This window comes from Cyprinodon tularosa, unplaced genomic scaffold (assembly GCF_016077235.1).
Source record: "Cyprinodon tularosa strain WSP-4 unplaced genomic scaffold, ASM1607723v1 ctg28, whole genome shotgun sequence".
NCBI lineage: Eukaryota > Metazoa > Chordata > Actinopteri > Cyprinodontiformes > Cyprinodontidae > Cyprinodon > Cyprinodon tularosa.
Window position 1 is genome coordinate 350,763 of NW_024038985.1, and position 20,386 is coordinate 371,148.

The window sequence follows — 20,386 nt, forward strand, 5'->3', positions numbered from 1 at the left end:
CCAGGCCCCCCGGGAAAAGACTACTTTAATCATTTTCTAAATGCTGATTCGCTCCAAATTACTTTTCAGCTTCTGTCCCCTTGAACCCCAGTCGGGTTGGCCGCTGAGCCTGGTTTTTCTTCCTCTTAAAAGGGAGTTTTCCTCTCCAATGTCGCTGCATGCATGTTCAGTTTGAGGGATTGCAGAGGGTCAATGAGTTGATGCAATCAGCTGGTTTTCCTTAGATAGAAATATTTTTGAAGAATATGATTGTGTTACCTGCATAAATAAATTAAATGTTTTCCTAATTGCAGCTTTTCTCCAGGTTGAATTGGCTGAGAGCCCTGAATAACCCTGCATGTCTTTAACCTCCTGAATACTTTTAAAACCAGCCATTTGTATATTTCTTCAGCTTATATCATGTCATGGCTTTTATTGCACAGCAGCAGTGATTTATCATTGGTTTTGAAAAAGCTTGTTAGTTGACCAGTACACACGTTACCAGCCATCGAATGAAAGGTAGGTGTTTATGTTTTATTATTGAGGCTTCATTATCATCTTTGTATTTCATGGTTTTATGAGATTTCATGACAAAATGATGCCTTTCAGTCCCTTATTCCTTTTTATATAACCTATAAGTCATGGATTAGTATAAATAGAATATAATGACTTACAGTATAAACATGAACTACAGTGTTGTACATAATTCCTAGAGTGGTACAGACCTCCATGAGTGAAGCAGCAGTCATCAAGTCCGGAGACCTCACAACCACACAAGCATCCAGATTGTCGTAAGTGCGAGCTGCAGGAAGTGAGAAAATGTTTGACCAACCTCCACGCATCTACAGGTAATGATTCTGAGGTGTAGAAATACCCTCAAATCGCAGGTTGCCCAAATGCAGGATGGCTGCCAGCAGCTTTGAAATCTCCAGGTTCTCCGTCTCGCTAAACATAAGGACCTTCATGGCTGAAAGGATGCTGGAATAATCAGCGAGGTCATCACGGCCGTCACATTCAGTACAGTTACCCTAAAAATGTAGAAGACAGGAAGAGGTTAAGTATTCTGGAGTTCTAGGTATTGACAATTTTACAAGTAAATAAAGGCCTGATTTTACTGCATCTAGAGGACAAAAAGAGGAACGTTTGTAAGCCTGAGAAGACTGGGGGCCAGAATGATCTTGGGATGCTTTGTTGCAGGAGGAACTGATGCTGTCAGGACTCCTGTTTTTGTGTCTGTGTTTTCTGTGTTTGTCTCCCTTCCTCCACCAGGAGGCGCCTGGTTCTGGTCTGCCTCCTCACACACCTGCTGATGGTTTCCTCATTAAACGGAGTGTTCTTAAGCTGCTGACTGCCATTACTTAGACACCAGAGTGTTTGCCAGTTTAGGGTACTCTAGCCAAGCTGAGTTTGCTGAGTCAAGCTGAGTTTTTGTCAACCTGAGTTTAACTTTGTTTTGTTTTTGCCTCTTGGCAGGAAGTTGTCCTGCCAACTGGATTTCTCGGACCTTCACACCCTGGAAGGGTAAACTGAGCTTCAAACTGAGCTGGGATTCAAACAGGAGGTTTGGATCCACTTTCCCCGAGAGATCGTTTGAGCTTTCCACTGAGAAAGGGATAGTTCTCCACAACGACCCGTTCAAGTACCGCAAGAAATCTGAGTGGCAGTCATTTTCTCCGTTCTCCAACTATCAACCGCATTCTGGGTAAACCCTGTTCCGCCCTCCACCGAATCAAACACTGGAACCACGGCACACAGACAGGAGTCAAGGACACAACAACTTCACTGGAAACGTGAGTCGGCAACCAAATCCTCTTCTCCAAGTTTCACGAGTCAAATTCCCCACTGAGCCTGAACTAACCGCTGTGTCTTCCCCTCACTTTGCAGTTCCGGTTGAGCAGTGTTCAGAGCAACACTTCTCCCCCTGTTTACTTCTTCAATAAAACCCGTTAAACCTCTTCCCTGGACTCTGTTCCGTTATCTGCATTTTTGGGTCAGAACTTAGTAACATCATGACAGATATGTCTCATAAATTAGACTGCATCACAAGGAAATAATATTACGTGGAAGTATAGAAGCAATACCTCAAGACATCAGCCAGGAAGTTAAACATAAATCGATCTTTTGAATGGAAAATTACCAAAATCGAATCTGTAGTTTAAAGGTATTGAGGACGATCTTTTATTTCCGGGTGAATCCTCTCAATAAGTCATCCTCCTAACTGTCAATCATTCTGGTGATGTTTACGTAAGGCCATCCTACGCGCTCGTCCCCAGTAAGCTATCTTTTTCTATGCATGCGCACTTTTAAGGCGTATATGTGTGGTGACCTACGGTCTCAGACAGTCATCTCCTCGCAAAGCAATCCCATAATGCTTTGCTCGCAAAAGAGAGATGGAGGAGTTAAATGACCAATGGGGAGTACAAAGTAGTGATCATCTGTCCTGACTGTTAGTGAACTATAAAGTTCACTATGTATTCCCAGCTCTATACAGTGATTAAGGGATTTGGGGGTAAGGTCAGCTTACATAAGTTTCGGTAAGCATACAAGTAAGCTTGTATGGTCTATGAGAACAGCAACTTTTAAATAGAGCGTGCACGAGGAGAAACGGGGTCGTGCACGCTCTGTTTAAAAGTTGCTATATATTAGGCGTTCCCTCTTGGGAGCAGGTACAGGGTCATGAATGTGCATTTATTTGTGCAAGTGGAGAGGGTGGGTCTTTTAAAGGAAAAGTAGCAATATTCAGAATTCAAACCTCTGAAAGTACTTTAAATATGAATTACATACTGTTCAAAATGGCTGCTCCCAGACTCAGTGATCGCGATCAAAAATATTATTTTTATTTTTTTACTGATTAATGCAAACCTTGCTCACATACTCACTATTCTGATATTCAGCTTCTCTTAATAATAACTGACCTCAAACCAAAAAAGTTTAGTCTGGTATCTTATAATACAAATAATTATGTGTTGTCTGATCTGTGGATCACAATGCTGGTCTCACTGTGGTGAGGTAGGAGTATTCTCTGGCCAGGCCAAGACCCAATTTAGCCTTCATCTCTGGAGCCATGCCCTTCAACATGCAGTAGAAGATGTGATAGTTTCTCTCATCCGCAGCCTGTGGAGGAAGAAACAACATTCAATCTGTATGCTTATGCAAAGATAAGTCAAGTGTTTGTTTATGTTCTGTTAAAATTTGTCTTCTGAAAGCATTTGGTATCCAACCAGTATTGGATGTTTTCATTGAAACAATAATTTTAAACACTGATGTGGTAAAAATAGGTGATCAACACAGGATGACCACCCTACCTCATCCTGTGCTGACCTGTGTGGAATGGTATTTTTCCTTGGCCTGTTTGTGAGTGATGTAGTCTGTCTTTTCTTTTTTTTGAATAGGAGTGATTACTTAGGAGCCTTGTTGAGATGAAAGGAAAGGAAAGAGGTTCGAAAGGAAGTTAGATAAGGGAGAAACATGTCAAGATTCTCACGTTCTAGTGTGAATAGAAAACAATTGTCATCTCTGTCCTTTGATGAACTAAAGTGTTCCTCTTGGGAAATGTTAATGTGTGGGGAGTCCCCTTTTTTATGCAGGGGTTGGGATGCTGCTAACCTGACAACAGCCAGATGCATGTCTAGCTCCGCCTAGCTCCAGTCACATACATCTGGGACATCGCTCATTGAAAGTGATTTCCACAACCAAATTTATGGTCTGGTCAATCAGGACGCAGGGCGGGTGTTTCCTGGATGTGACGTAGTGGAGAAGCGAGCGTGAGATTCCAAAAACAATGGCGGCTTGCATCGAGGAAGCAAGCGTTAGCATTGATGCTGCTATTTCCTCTGTGTTGTCCAATCTATCTGATATTGTTTCATTAAAAGAACATCAGAGAACGGCTTTGAAGGCTCTTCTCACAGCTTCACGGGTTAGCTTCGGTGTGAGTGGTTGAAATAGCACGTCGATAAAGATGACAGACAAGTGGCTTATCCAATCATATGGAAGGAGTTTTGATAAGGCCCAGCCTTCAGTAAAGGCAATTCCTATGGCGGTGTCCCAGATGTATGTGAGTGGAGCAAGGCGGAGCTAGACATGCATCTGGCTGTTGTCAGGTTAGGATGCTGCAGCCTAAGATCAACACTGAGAGCTGCATTCAGCTGGTCGTGTTGTTCTCCTCTGCAGAGTAAAATAAAACCTTTTCTTCCTTGGATATCAACTCTCAGTGCTCATTTTTTTTTTTACTCCACACCTGCCAAAGGGAGTACCGCAAGGCTTTGTTCTAAGACCAGCTCTTTTTCTCCTTTACAGAGATTTAAAGGAATAGTACACCCAAAACATGATTAGCCGTCATTTTCTACTCACCCCCATGCTGAACAACACTCTGGAGTACTTTTTTGATATCTCAAATGCATCTGGAGATCTGGGAGGCTTCTTGCTGTCTGCTGACATTCAAATAATGGAGGTCTATGGCGCCCGAGGCAGAAGGGTCCATAAAAGTCCACAAAAAACGTGTCAATATTCCTCCATACTGCTCTTCCATTGTATTCCAAGTGTCCTGAGTGGGTAGCGTCCATAATTTACTCGAAACGAAGTCATTAAGAATGTTTTTAGAGCATAAACAGTAGTGTATAGGATTTCCTAAAAGCGCGTTCACGAGTCTACGGAAACCGCGGCAGACCAACCCAGATGAAAGTGCGCATTCAGCTCGGCAAAGAACTCATGCTCTTCCTCAACACTGAAGTCCTCAGACATTTTTCTTTCGTTGTTTCTTTCTTTGCACAGGTAAACAGCACATTTCTTCTTCTACGCTTGCATTATCGGCAGAGCAGACGCTGAATGCGCACTTTCATCTGGTTTGGTCTGCTGCGGTTTCCGTAGACTCGTGAACGTGCTTTTAGGAAATCCTATACACTACTGTTTATGCTCTAAAAACATTCTAAATGACTTCGTTTCGAGTAAATTCTGGATGCTACCCACTCAGGACACTTGGAATACATTGGACGAGCAGTATGGAGGAATATTGACACGTTTTTTGTGGACTTTTATGGACCTTTCTGTCTCCTACGCCATAGACCTCCATTATTTGAATGTCAGCAGACAGCAAGAAGCCTCCCAGATCTCAAGATGCATTTGAGATATCAAAAAAGTACTCCAGAGTGTTGTTCAGCATGGGGGTGAGTAGAAAATGAAGGCTAATCATGTTTTGGGTGTACTATTCCTTTAAATCTATCAATGTGCAGATGACTGTTTATTCTAACCTTAGCAGTCTGATGATCACTCTATTCCGCTTCTTGTTGACTGAGGAAATAAAATCATGGATGGTTCGTATTTTTTCTTTTATTTCAATAAATGTAAAACCAAAATTATCCTATTTAGAACCAAATGCTCCACAGGTTCCCTCGGTGCTGATTTCCTTTGAGGTCTATCTTCACTAACTAAGGTGTTAAAATACATGTTGCCCTGGGATTTAAAAATTTAAAAGTTCTTGTTGGATTACTGCAATTCACCTTTAATAGGAATTTGCCAGGATACTGGGTCATATTTTCAGCTGGTTCAAAATGGGACAGGATCATTTTTAACTGGTTCAACAAGGGTTTAGCTTCCCTCACTTGCTTTTTTTTTTGTTTTGTTTTATACATTTCATAATAATTTCCATAGATTTATGTTTGTCTCGCGGCATTCCGCATATTTTAAAAGCCACCCCTGCACTTTAGCTCGTTTCCTTAGGTCAGCTGACTAGATGCTGCAGGTGGATCCTAAAGTTATTAAGTGAACTGGGAGCTGCTTCTGCACAAAAGCTCCTTCAGATGTTTTTAAATCTCAGTTCAAAAATGTATTCTACCATCTGACTTTTAACAGTGTAAGTAATAAAAGTATTAGGGCCAGGCTAGAGATTTTTAAATTTTTAAATTTTGAGAATAAAGTCGTAACATTGCGAGAATGAAGTCTTCATGCAACAACCTGTTTCAGAAAGAAAGCTTGGAGCTCCGCCCAGCAGATGACGCCGACAAGCTCCACCAATCAGCAACCAGAGTCCACTTTGACATCCTGCCCAGTTTGATGCTGCTGCTAAAAGATTTCCTTATTTGTCAAACCGATGCTGAATTATAACTTCACATGATGCTCCACATTCCTCATTTTTGGGAAGACAGTTCTTCTTGGAAGAGCTGTCATAAAATATAACTTGTTTCTCGTAATTTTAGGACTTTATTCTCTTAATATTACGACTTTATCCTCATCAGATTTGCGTTTATCCCTTTAGTTTTGTTCGAAAAATAGACTTTAAACTACATCAGTGGATGTGTATCCCTTTAATTAAGTATAAAAAAATAAAAATTTAAGGTCAGATCACCATACGCTTCACAAAACACCAGAAAGTAAGTAATTAAATAGTTTTTTTGTAAATTACTAAAGGCATACAGGTACGGGTATTTACACGCCCGTTGAGGTAGTTTAAAATTTATTTGTCGTTCAAAACTAAAGGGATAAACGGGTATTGACTATGGGTATGCTGGACTGACAGAACACCGGAGTACCCTGAGACAACCCAGGCATGCTCAGGGAGAACATGCAAACATGCAGAAGGGCCTAAAACCCCTCAGAGCAGAGCACCCTGTGTTCCAACCAAAACCAATGCAGTGTAATTTTAAACGGGACCGTCAATGATCTGACTTCTCACCTGTCGACAGACACGAGACTTCTCAAGCAGGTACTGTTCTATTTTGGCCCCTTCAATGGCCCCTCGTTTGTTGAAGTGGATGTCTATGTACTTCCCAAAGCGACTGGAGTTGTCATTACGTATTGTCTTGGCGTTGCCAAAAGCTTCATAATTGAAAAAAAATACACAGAAAATGATAAAGAAGGTACAAACTGACATTTCACCTTAAACTAGCATGAAAGCTGCTAATTTAATTAAGCAGAACAGAAACTTTTAGATTACAGTATAACTAGAAATAGCAGAGAATGAAGCTGACCTTCCAGGATAGGCGTGGCCTCCAGGACCTGCTGCTCTATCCATGAATGCTGACCGCTGATGGCCGCCAGGAACTGCAGGATCAACTTGGTGCTCTCAGTTTTCCCTGCTCCAGACTCACCACTATCACAAACACAGAGCTGAGAACTGTCACAGGTTTTCCACAGGCAGAATTAATCTGATCCCCAGTAGCTTATCCAGTCAGTTCTAACTCTTTAATCATCACCGGCAGTCTTTTTACATTCATTTTGGTCTTAAAGGTATAGTGGACAATCTTTTATTTCCAGGTGGATCATCTAAATAAGTGGTCCTCCTTATTGTCAATCATTAGGTTTACATAAGGCCATCCTACATGCTCACTACCCGATCCGTCCCGGAAGCACGATCCTTCCTGCACATGCGTGAGCAGAATAAATTACTTAGTTTTTCTTAGTTTTTTATTCTTTTGTCTCTTTTTCGGGGTGTATTTTCAATATTTTTTGTATTTGCGTAAATATTGCATATTCTAAAAATGAAAATAAGCAATACACTTAAATAGCCTTTCGACCGTTACTCTTACTGCTCTGAGCATGTCTGATGATGACGTCACGCAATACAATGGAGAGAATGTTAAACGGATCCATTTCTTCCAGAAAAGTCTTCAATATTTTCTATACGATGTAGTTTAGCATTCTTTAATGTTTTAAGTATATAGATAACTATTTTCAGTACCATTATTACGTAGTTAGTGCCAGCGCAGGACAGATCGTAGCCTCGTGAGACCATCCTGATCTCGCGAGCTTTCAAGATTTCACTCGCAGATCAGTCTGGAGACTCTCCGTCAAAGAAAATTTGGAGCCGTTCACCAAACGAACGTCCAATCAGCGTTGGCTTTGAGGCGGGTTGAGGTGCGACGCAACGAGAAGCGCGACAGTTCAGTCTAAAGAACATGGCAGCTTCAGCCGATGAAACTAGCGTTAGCGTGGCTATCGAGCAAGTTTTATGGGAATTACAGAGTACTTCTTCACTGAAAGAAGAGCAAAACACTGCTCTGGAGGCTTTTCTCAGAGGAAAAGATGTTTTTGTTCTTCTCCCGACTGGTTTCGGCAAGAGTAGCCTGGCTTGTGGTTGTGTTTTCGTCGTCGCTCTGTTAGTACGTCATATGCTTTGTTGATCTGATTGGTTTATTTGGCCCGTCTATCACCACCATAGGCCAATCAGCTAACCAGTATTTTCACCCCTTCCCAAAATTACTTCTACGGAAGGTTTCCAGATGGATATGCGGAGCAAATCCATCTGGCAGAGTCAGGTTAGACAGATCGTGCTTCCGGGAGGAATCGGGAAGTGACATGCCCGCCGTCAGCTATCTTTTTCAGCGCATGCGGACTTTCAGGTGTATATCTGTGTTGAGCTACGGTTTTAGACAGTCATTGAAGCTCACCTTTCTCACTGCGGTTCTTTGTAAATGGCCTAGGGTCATAAGTAAGTAAGGAAGAAAAAGTGTTTACAAAGTGCATGAGAATAAAACAAAGGCCTCCAAAGAGGTACATATGTCCCAGAATGCTTTGCACGGAGAATTCTCCTCACAAAGCATTATGTGATTTGCTGTCACAGTGACCCACTGCTGCTACCCGACAGCAGCGACTAATATCAAAGATGGCGTAGGCACCGTGTGGTGGAGCAAATGGGGAGCAAAAAGCAGTGATCATCTGTCTGAACGGTCAGTTAACTGAGTTCACTATAAAGTTCACTATATAGTCCCCGCTCTATATAGTGATGGAGGGATTTAGGGCTTAGGGCAGACGTTCAGGCACAGTAAGCTTGTATGAGCTAAGAGAACAGCAACTTTTAAACATAGCGTGCACGAGGAGAAATGGGCTAAAGCATGCTCTCGCACGCGTTTAATAGGCGTTCCCTCTTGGGAGCAGGTACAGGGTTGTGCATATGTATCTAAAAAACATAAAAAATACACATGCATATGCTGAGCTTTCTATTATAATGTTTTCAATTTTGGGCGCATACATAGAGTATTCATAAAGAGTCCATAACTTATGTCCAACGACAGCATAACTCATGCATAACGCACGGCAGCGTAATGATTCTTGTGTATCATTTCATGGGCATTACGCAGAAAGAAAGAAAAACAGAATAAATAAAAAGAAAAAGAAAAAAGAAAACAGAAAGAAAAAAGGTTTGCAGTCGCTGCAGATTCAGCATCATGTGTGCTGGGAACTTTGTTGGTCGTGGCCATGCATGCTCAAAATTTCTCGAAGTTCTTGCCGTATATCGACGTGTGCCAGCTTCTCTTAAAAAAAAATTGAAAATCCTCCACAATACCTTTAAGTGAGCAATACATTTTTCAAGGATATCTTTAACAAGAATGGGATAAAGAAGTAGGAATCAAGTGGGAATTTTATCCACAAAGGATCCAAGAGTTTACATAAACCCTTAAATGTAAACCTACATACCGACTAATTTTAGGATATATCTCTAAATTACTTTTCAACCATTATTTTTTTTTAGGTATCAAGAAGCTATTTATCTCATACGCAGAATTATTAGAGCCCATTTTTTAAATTAGTAAGGAAGCGACTATTCCAATCGTTGCATTTCCGAATTCTCCTGAGTGGTGCGCGACTTTACACGAGTGAATAAAGTAAATTATCAAGATGGTGGGCTTGTTGTGGTGTAAGGTTTGCAGGCAAGTTTGGTTGTGGCCAGTTTGTTGGAAGCATCTTGCTAACCAGTTAGCAACTTAGTGCTAGCAGGTTCCCAATGGGAAATTCCATTGGGACCAAGTAGCACTAAAGTGGTGACTTAGAAACGACGCTGTCAAGGAACGCTATGGACAGCGGAAACATGCAAGAGGAGGAGAGTTTAGTGTCGGAGGTCGTGGATGAGTCTCCTCCGTCATCCATTTTTTATTTAGAGGAGGAAAGTGGGGACGAAGATGTTGTGGAAGAGGACGCCAGGGCGGCAGAAGCTTGGTTTGGTGTAGAAGGCTTCCAGCCGTACATGTTTGAGCCCTTGCCTCGCAACGCTGCCAGTTCTGTTAGCTCTACGCCTGCCGAAGACACAGACGTCCATCCCCGTGAACACTGGGACGCAACTCAATGGGAAAGGAAAGGATTCTGATTCAACCGTTGCGTATGACATAGGAATCAAGATGCTATGACTGAAAAAATTTGATTGACAGATGACCGTTGATATATGATTGGCTGAATTTAGGTGTTCAGGCTGATGTATAACTAACTGGCCTGCATAAAATAACAATTTTTTTTAAATAGAAATTTTCTAACTTTTTGGACAATATGGTCTGATAAAGAGTATATTTATATACATGTTTAAGCCAGAATGATTTGACATTTAAATATGATTTGACTTTAAAAGCTGTAATTCTGCCTTAAATTTTTTTTTCTTCATTCTAAATAAGAGATAGTTTCCCCGAACAGCAGCTGAAAAATGAACAAAAAAAACTACTGAAAAAGAGTAATGGAAAGTACCCAATTCAAAATAGAGAAGTTACACTAATAATGTGTAGTTAAAGACCAAATAATTGTCTCTAAAGACCTTTGAAAGTGCTGAAGATTGGTAAAGATTATGTTCCGTAAATAATAGTCTGATGATAAAAACATTTAAACACATGAAAGGTTGGTCTAAAAGTTTTGCACAGGACTGCAGCAGGAAACACACCTAATGATGCAGCACTGATCCTTGTTGTTCCTCTGCATGTTGAAGTAACAATTGTCAGCAATGGCGAATATGTGGGGCGGCATCTCTCCAATCTTCCTGTTGGTGTAGAGGCGAATGTGGTCCGGAGTGTAGATGGGAAGCAGCTGGTAAGGATTTACTGCCACCAGGATCGAGCCTGTGTATGTCTGCAAGGGAGGAGATCAGAGAAAGTGATCTAAAAATAGACATTTACTGACTAAATCACACTTTGCAGGTGAGGTTTTAGTTTTAGATGCCCCTGAAACCTAAATAATCTATTTCAGCGGTCAGATTCTCCACCTAAACAAAATAAAAATACAATCTGGATGCAAGAAAGTTTAACATATTGCAAAAAGAAAACAGAGGGGAAAAAAATGGTTTCCATCTAGCACAGTGAAAAGTCTTGATGAAAGCTAATCAGTAAAAAATAAACATAGTAAGGTTTTATTTTGCATTATACTAATATTATCTATTAAAACGGTCAGAAAAGTTCCAGCTTAGGAAAATTTGTGCTCATGTTCTCTAACCTGCATGTGGGTTTCAACTTGCAATATATCAAATTTACAAGAAATTCCTCAAGATTTAGTCCTTTGAACTCTTTGGTTAAACTCCTGGCTAAGTTTACATTCTTTAACTGCAATTTTTTTCTTTTTGAATACACCGACTATTTCAAAACCACAGTGCACTTTGCTACATGACACAATAAAAGCTAAATAGAAAAGATAAACTAACAGACCTTCAGAGAGCCCAGGCACTGTCTGTGGTCACCTACAGTTTGGGAGAGGTGCAGTAGAGAGTGTCGCGGTGAATGCAGAGACGCCCCGCCCCCTTCTGCAGACACTGTGCTGCATCTCTCCCAAATTGTGGGTGACCACAGACAGTGCAGCAGACAGGAAGCCTCTGATTGGTCAAATCTACATCCGCTGTACACTATGCGTATTTCCTGTTTGGCTCCTTACCAGTGTTGGGCACGTTACTTTGAAAAAGTAATTAGTTATAGTTACTGGTTACTTCTCCCAAAAAGTAACTGAGTTAGTAACTGAGTTACTCCACAATAAAAGTAACTAGTTAGTAGTAAAAGTAACTATTGCGTTACTTTTGCGAGTGAATGAAATTAATAACTGGAGATGTATAATTCTGAAATCCTGTGTTTGTTGTTATAGATACTGCAACATCCATCCATCCATCCATCCATCCATCCATCCATCCATCCATCCATCCATCCATCCATCCATCCATCCATCCATCCATCCATCCATCCATCCATCCATCCATCCATCCATCCATCCATCCATATTTCTCTCTTTCTCCATATAGGCTAATGATCGTTCACGCTCTCCGTAGTTCCCCTGTGGCGCGAGCACAGTGCGGCTGTTACGCGCCTTTAGTGAACATGCGCGTTTCCTGTCGCTTGCGCGGTGAATCGTGCCGCCTGCGCTGTGCGGAGATGCAGAAACCGTATCTGATGGGGAAACGCAGCTCGACGTAACAACGGTATTTCCATCTGGAAAACGCTGTTTTGCCGCTGGAGTCCTCCTCACTCTCCATCCTCCCCTCTCTCATGACGCGCGCACGAGTCCTATCATGAAAAAAGGTTAATTGTGCGACCTGAGTAACGTGCAGTAACGGGGTGTCGGCAATTGTAACTGCGTTATAGTTACAATAAGAGTAATAATTTTGATTACTCGTTACTAAAAAAGGTAGCGGTGTTAGTAACGCCGTTACATTCAACGCCGTTACTCCCATCACTGTTCCTTACCCGGCTCGTTTTGTTTGTATGACCACGATTGCGGAAAACCACTTGTGAAGATGGAGCAGCTAGAAGAGTGAGGTGCGAGAGAAATCTGGAACTGTTTTTCCACCAGGATCCCCGCTCTTTCTCGCCCTCATGTCCCTCCGTTGTCGGACAAACTTGCCTTCACTTCCTCACCGCCTCGCCCGTATCTAGATCCACAGCTAGTTCCTGATTGGCCCTCTTGCATTGTGGCGTGGAATAACATAGAGCAGACCACGCTTCAATATTGGGTATAAATCATATAAATCATACCTGCTCACTGCGACACACTGCTGCCAACGACTCAGAATCTCCTAAAACGCTGGCATGCGCTGAACTTTTTATGTATTTTTTCAATTTTAGGCGTATTCATAGAGTTTTCATAATGGGTCCATAACTTACGTCCAACGACAGCCTAACTTATGCATAACACACTGCAGCATAATGATGCTTGTGTATCATTTCATGGGCATTACACATTATGCAGCATCAGTGAAAGAAAAGAAAAAACCAGAATAAATAAAAATGAAAAAGAAAGAAAGAAGGATTACAGTCGTAGCAGATTCAGCGTCATGTCTGCTAGTTTGTTGGTCGTTGCTGCGCATGCTTAAAATTTCTCTATGTACCGGCTGTATGTGGTGATTATGCTGTACAGACTCTGCTGTATTGTTTCAGCATTCTTCAGCGTGCTCATAACAAAACATACCAATAACTTATTCAAGGTATGCCAGCGTTTTTGCCAGATTTTCCGTACGTCAGGCATCCGCTGCTCTAAATCCTCAAGGTGTGACAACCTTAAATAACAGCAAGTCTAAAGCTCCCTTTATAAAAACAACAGCAAAAAACCAACAGCTAAGAACAACCCTCAGGGTTGCAGAAACCTACAAAACTTTAGGACTTTGCAAATGTTTTTGTTTGGAAAGTGATGTCTGACTAACATAGATGACATGTTCATTGTAGCGGATGAGAAGGTTGCGGAGGATGCCGGCTTCGTTAAGGTCGCCCAGTCGGATCATGTCCTCTACGCCGTGGACAGAGGTTGGGTGCATTGGTTTGATGTTGGTGGCATTCTGAGGAAAGATCCAATGTTCCTGTTCAGGTAAAGAGAAACAGGGAATCATTCAGCAGATAATTTACATTTTAAGAAGAACTTAAATTACAGCTACTGTTTACTTTTAAATTAAAGTCTATACAGAGTTAAATTACAACTTATAGAACCTTTTTTTTTAGGTTTTTATAGTCTTCATGCTGTCACAAGAACAGAGCAACGAAATTCACACTCTGCATTTAACCCTTCCCCTTGGGGAGCAGTGGGCTGCCATTGTGCGGTGCCCGGGGAGCAGCGTGGGGTTAAGGGTCTTGCTCAGGGACTCAGATGTGCATTCTGTGGAAGTGGGGCTCAAATTCAGAACTTCAGGATTCCAAGCTCTATGCCCCAAACCACTGGGCCGCCAGGTTTACGCTGCAAAAACCATCTAAATATAAGTCAACATTTCTTAACTTAAGTAGGTAAATAAGATGATTTGCCAATGTAATGAGTATTTTTACTCTTAAAATAAGATAATTAGATAATAAGCACTTGAAAGAAGACAATGTAATTGTATTTTTTCTTATTTTAAATGTAAATTGTCTTGTATTATTGGCAAAGTCTCTTGAAGACCTCCTTAATACAAGAAAAAATGCACTTATTTGAAGAAAAAATGACTTAACTAGATTTCAATGTTTTTCCAGTGTAGCCTTTAATTAATAGTTTTTGTCTGTTTTTATTTATTTATTAGTTTATTTATTTAGTTTAAGTTTTAATTAAATAGGAGAATGATTGGCCGTCATGTGCTTAAAATTACACATTTTCTCAGTAGATTTCTTCTCTTGGTATGGGAACTCACCCGGCCTTCATCGTCCAGAACCTGGATCTGTCCAGAGTCGCAGAGTTTCACCACAGCTCCCACAGGGACGTCAAACTCGCGACCTGTCTTAAGGTCCAACCACACATAGTCCCCCTAGGGTGGAAAAAGGGCAAGTATTTTAGGATTCAGGAAAAAACAAAAAAAAACAAAAAAAACGTTTGTAAGTTAATCTAACTACGGAGGACGAGAGCGGCCGTGTCCCTCCGATACTTCTTCACGGTGGTTTTCACGAGAAAACAAGTTAGTTTTCTCATTATCTAAAGGTAACGAACGCTGTTTTCTCATAATAACGAGTTGATTGGTTTGTGTTAAAACTGATTACATCCTTCAATACCAAGGGCAGGGGCGGATTTAGGAAATATGGGGCCCTACGCAAAGACAGGCATCTCTTTTTACAGATAGAGAAATGTTAATAGAATAGACATCCATTATCTGTTCTAGGTTGTGTCCCTCTCTTCTTGTCCCTTTTCTTCTTGTTTTCCTCTCTATGTTTTGTACTCAGATGACTTTTCATGCTGTCTCTAAAGGAATGAAAGATTTTTTCCAAGCACTAAGCTCACTTAGCTGATTGCTCCTTCCTGTGTTTCCAAAAAGGCCAGAGTAAATAACCCAGTCCTTCTTTTCACTGTAGACAAGCCATGATCTGCAACACACATTCTGATGGCATTTTAGCATCAATGGCATCAAAAACATAATTAATGTGCACATATAAGGCAAAGCTGTATTAACCATACATGTAAATAGGGTTTTATGGGGCCCCTGGAAGCTTGGGGCCCTAGGAAACTGCTTAGTATTGCCTAATGGCAAAACAATAGTTCAGTGGGTGAAATGGATGTAGAGAGAAGTTCAAACCCCATCAACACCTCCTTTCTCTGCAAATCTCACAAATCTAAACTTCCACCATAAAACGGGTGAATCCAAACAAAGCCCAGAGTTGACGAAAACTCTAGGATGTCGCCATATTTGGTTCTGGCCTGTACTTTTGTCACGCTCCGAACTTTACATACAGACCTGTTCGCAACGTAAGGCCGTCACAACCGCAAGCTGGAAGTATGTTTTTGTCGTTAAGCTGTTGATAGCAATGCTAGTATATCTACTGTAGGGTGACCAGATTTGGGTTGTTGACTGGACCGGACCTCAGCAGAAAGCCATGAGCCACCCGTCCTCAGCCGGAGGAGGGGGGCTGGTAAGACAGGCAGGGGGGAGCACGGAGTTCAGGCTACCGTCACCAGGTCAGGTTCAGTCGCTCCGTCCCCCCGCTGGCTACCTGCCCCTGTCCGCCGGGGTTCCTGGACCAGCTCCGGAGCTCACGGCTCAATTCTACAGCACTTTAGTCGACGAAAATCCCAGAAGATTTTGAAATTCCCATTTTTTTAGTTATGAAAAGTAGGACATGTCCGGGAAAAAGAGGACGTCTGGTCACCCTACCATATCAACAATCTGATGTTTCAGTGAGTGAGTGCTTGTTGCTATGATGCGTCTTTGCTCAGCAGCTTTGCTCGTTGTAAACCAACCAATCAGAGCACAGCTCATCTAAATATTCATGATCATTCCATAAAAGGAAGAAAACCTGTCGTTTCATTCTAGGGCTTTTAACCAGGCTGCATTAGGGCTCATAGAACAGCTAATATGCCATTTTCAGCCCAACCAATGTTACACACCCTATTAGAGACCTGAAGGACCAGATACCCTATAGAATCATTCTATCACCCCTTTAAAGTATCTAAAGAGGATCATAAAGGACAGGGCAGACTGTAAGTATGAAGACGAATAGAAAAGAACAGCAAATTGATGGAAATGATGGAGCAGAAGCAAATAATAAACACATTTGAAGACATGCTGATGTGGAACTTTTGTCACGTAATCTGTTCTTGTTGTTTGCCAAATCTTTTCAGATCTGCATGTTGAATAACCAGGAAGTATTAAGAGTTACTGATGTTTTTTTGCTGAATGGTTGGATTTATTCTGTAAAAGGCTTAAAACTGGCAAAACCTCAGGCCAAATGGGCGCTGATGTAACATTAGAAAGGCATACAACACAGAGTAAAGTTTAATTTTAGAGTGAAAGAGTAACGGCGGTGCAGAGAAAGACAGAATTTAAAAAAGGAAAGCTCTAGAAACAGTCTCTGCTAAATGTACAAAAATTGGCAGCATTTTTAGTAAAACAAGCTCAAGGTTTGATTAAATAGGTGAGACGAATGTTCATCTTTGCCTGCAAACCACTGAACATGTTTACTATCCAGGCATTGTATTTAGTGATATTGTGGTGCATAATTTAATGTTATATATTCTATATAATTGTATGATGCAATGCTATATTTATTAAAATAACTGTCCTCTCTGTTATTCCATTTGTAGATCACTAAAATAGGATTATTCCTGGACAAAACTACATTCCTACTAGTCAACAGAATGTTGATTCTGATACAGTTGAGAAGAATATATTATAAAGCAGTTGGGCCTGAATAAAGAAAATCATCAACCAGTAAAGGTCGGTACACATTTATTATAATCAGTTACTTTCAACAGAATTTAACACTGAAATAAAATGAGGTTTTTAAGCATCCATGTTATACATTAAATAAAAAAATATATATATTATGTTGAAAATTTGCACTCCTGTTTAAATTAATCTGCATTGTGAAGCAACCCTAATGTTACTGTATTAAAGGTATTTTATTAAAATACAATGAATTAAAAGCCTTTACAGAACTATGCAATGTAATAGACTGTGATCTATAAGTTTACAATTACATGTTCCTAATAATAATAGGTCATTATCTTACCATGAACTCCGTTTTATTGGTCCAATATATCATTATAATACAAACTCACAAGTGAATCATATACATACACTCATCCCAACAGCATGAAATCCAAAAAAACAAAAACAAAAAAACACCATCTTATAATAAGCAAACTCTGTCCTAAGACGTGCAGCTACCAGCCCTCTGAACATCAGGTCAACATCTACAGAATCTTTCTCCATTTTATTTCTCCTGCTGAGCCAAATGCTCATCTTTGCCTTACCAGACAAAAAATTAACCACACAAATATTACGCCGATGTGCCACTGATTATCTGGGACTAAAAATAAACAATTTGTTATTAAAAGTATCTTAAGTGGGCTTGTCTGAGGCGTGAAACTCCAGGGTTGAAAATTAGTCCAACTCAGGCCCTATTGATACGTATTGCTTAAAGCGGTATTAGCTTATCTGTATATTTCACTTCATAACAAGAAAGTTGTCTCAGATTTTTGCCCAACATGATCATATTACTGTAGCCAAGGTGAACCTTTAACAAAGCCCAGCTAAAATGTCTCCTTCAGTCTACTGAAGAACCATCACAGCAGATGTACTCTAGATTCGGTCTTCTTTTATTAACAATGGTTACAATTGGTGTTGTATAAAGTACTGAAATCTCGGAGTCAAGTAAAAGTATAAGTACCTCTCCAAAATATGACTTTGGTAAAAGTCCAAGTCACTGACTGAAATGTTACTTGAGTAAAAGTCTTAAAGTATCTGAAATGGGTTGTGCTTAAGTATAAAAATTACTGTAAAAATAGATGTACTCAAGTAATGTAGTGAAAAATAGGGATGCACGATATAATCGGCCCCCTATCGGTATCGGCCTAAAAACTGAATATCGGACATCGGCCACCCCACCGATATTTGAGCCGATATTTGATCAGCTTCTGAGTTTCTAAAGTCTAAAAAAAAATAAAAAATACTACTTCTTCTTCTTCCTCAAACACTTCTTTTTTTACAGACTTAAAAACTTCTAAAGACGAGGGAAAAAATATTGATACATTAAAATATCACAATATCTTCATATGCTGATATATTGCCATTTAAAAACACCATATCAATCTCTTTTACTAATGAAATATTGCTATATGTCATCGTTATGCTACGGAATCCCCCGAAAATTCATGAAATGTTGCCATATTTTTATATGTTGATATATTGACGCGGTATCGATCTATTTTACTAACAAAATCTCACAAGAATTTGCAAAATATCACGAGAGTTTGTAACAGAACGATGAAATTTCACCAGATTTTGAAAGTAAAATAGATCGATACCGCGTTTTTAAAAATCAATTTGATATCAGCATATGAAAATATATTTGAGAATATTATTTTTCAAAGTGTCAGAAATGGATAACAAAACTGCTATTTTCAATGACTACTTATTTTTGTCCAGCTTTAACATCGGTATCGATATCGGTTATCGGCTACATGAGTTTTAAAATATCGGCATATTGGATATCGGCCAAAATACCAATATCGTGCATCCCTAGTAGAAAAGTATAAGTAAAAAGTAGTGCAGTTTGAATGACATTTTTTTACATTTTGGTAAACTTTGAAGGTTAAATTCACTTAGAATAATATAAACAACCAAGTGTAGGATAAATTTAGACTGGCTTTGCGAAAAAGGCGAATCCTATTGGTGTTGATGAACGAGCCCAGGCAAGACCCGACTTTGTAGTCAGTAGGTGGAGTCAAAACACTTACAATTAAGTTTGTAAATGTGGTGAAGTAAAAGTGAAAGTTCTCAAAAAAATCTATACTCTTGGAAAGTATAGAGTACTCCAAAGTATACTTAAGTACAGTAGTGTATTTTTACTTTGTTACTATACAACACTGGTTACAATAGATACTCCTATAGATAGAAATGCCTAGAAATCAACACTTCACTTTAAAAAGGCTACACAGGCTGCTATGAATATTGGATTAAAAAAAGAAGGCTGTGTGTTTCCTGGACGGGGCCGCCTGTGGAGCTGGTTGACAGTTACATTTTGTATCTCTGCTTCTTTCTCTATGTCTGCTTCTGTCTCCATGAACTCCAGTCAGCCTCAGCAGATGGCCGCTCACACTTTCTTCTTGTTAAAAGGGAAATTTTTCCTCTCCATTGTCGCTACAAGCATTTTTTGGTGTGAGGGATTGCCTTCGGGTCAATGAGTCGATGCAATCAACTTGTTTTCCTCAGATAGAAAACTTTGAATCAATTCGACTGTATGATCTGGTGAACTGTAAAGCATTGAGATGACATGTGTTGTAAATTGGGCGGAGCTACTCTATCCTTTCTTTGCCTGGAACAATGGCAGCTATATTTTTTGTGATCAATGGGTAAAAAGTAGTTTTTCTATATTTTTAAGTGAGAAAGTCCATCTGAAAACTTAATCTGAGCAGACAGTTCACCCAGATTACCATCCTGCCTTCAAATATTATTTCTCTGTCGGAGCCACTCCATACAGCGGCGGAGCGCTGTCACTGGGAATCCCATTCAACGGCAGCTTCTGGCCCGGTCGGCTCTTTACGGTTTTCCGCTACTGTTCATGGCGGCCAGAAGCCATTTTTCACGTACAAATCCAAACTGCAGGCACCAGAATAAAATTGAATAAGTTTTACCTGCAGGTTTTGACATTTTAGGTTAATTTAGGCGTTAATAAGCTGTTTCAGAGGAGTGATCATAGCGCTCTGCATCAGCAGTGCTGTGTCTGTCTCCCTGCCAGCTCCCAGATCAGCTTCTTTGATTGGTTGATGCGGCGCGTCCAGAAGCTTAAGTTAAATTTTTCCATCTCCAGCAGCTGCTGCTTCTGAAGCGCGTCATGCACTGCTCCTGCTCAAAACGCGCCGCAGGGCCTTTTGCTACGCATTGATGCGCGTTAACCATTGAATTTGCATGTAAACTAGCTGCTTCGGCTCCTTCGGCTGCTTGCGTTCTGAACATAGCTTTAGTCAGTCTGTGGAGTCATAGTACAGGGGTCTGAAACCTTCACAATTCACAAGAGACACTTTCCCACAGTTCACACTCACAGTCCATCATTTTTTTCTCTACATAGAATAATACAACTGATTTCTATGAATACGATTTCAGGTATTAAAATTACAGCAGCTTTTTATGTCACTGCTGATAATTTGCATATCTGTCCAGCTGTTTGAGCGTATAAGAACTATTATGTTAGTTAGCTAAACATGGCTTATGAAGTTAAATTTTTGGTTAGCTGAAACCTATATAAAATACACCATTTTATTAAGTTTTGTATTGTTTTTTTTTGTTTACGTCTTTAAA

General features: G+C 40.3%; 1 protein-coding gene across 2 annotated transcripts in view; it reads right to left on the bottom strand.

Annotated features, from left to right (window-relative positions):
• Positions 1–20,386, bottom strand: part of LOC119786809 (unconventional myosin-VIIa-like) — a 121,364-nt gene that overhangs the window by 88,939 nt on the left and 12,039 nt on the right. For both annotated transcript variants that reach the window (XM_038290365.1, XM_038290364.1), the window contains exons 4-11: positions 14,291–14,404; positions 13,343–13,495; positions 10,613–10,797; positions 6,942–7,063; positions 6,647–6,789; positions 2,980–3,093; positions 854–1,007; positions 705–781 (exon numbers count right to left, since the gene is read on the bottom strand). In XM_038290365.1, coding sequence (XP_038146293.1) covers positions 705–781; positions 854–1,007; positions 2,980–3,093; positions 6,647–6,789; positions 6,942–7,063; positions 10,613–10,797; positions 13,343–13,495; positions 14,291–14,404 — 1,062 coding nt within the window. The remainder of the gene's footprint in view (positions 1–704; positions 782–853; positions 1,008–2,979; positions 3,094–6,646; positions 6,790–6,941; positions 7,064–10,612; positions 10,798–13,342; positions 13,496–14,290; positions 14,405–20,386) is intronic.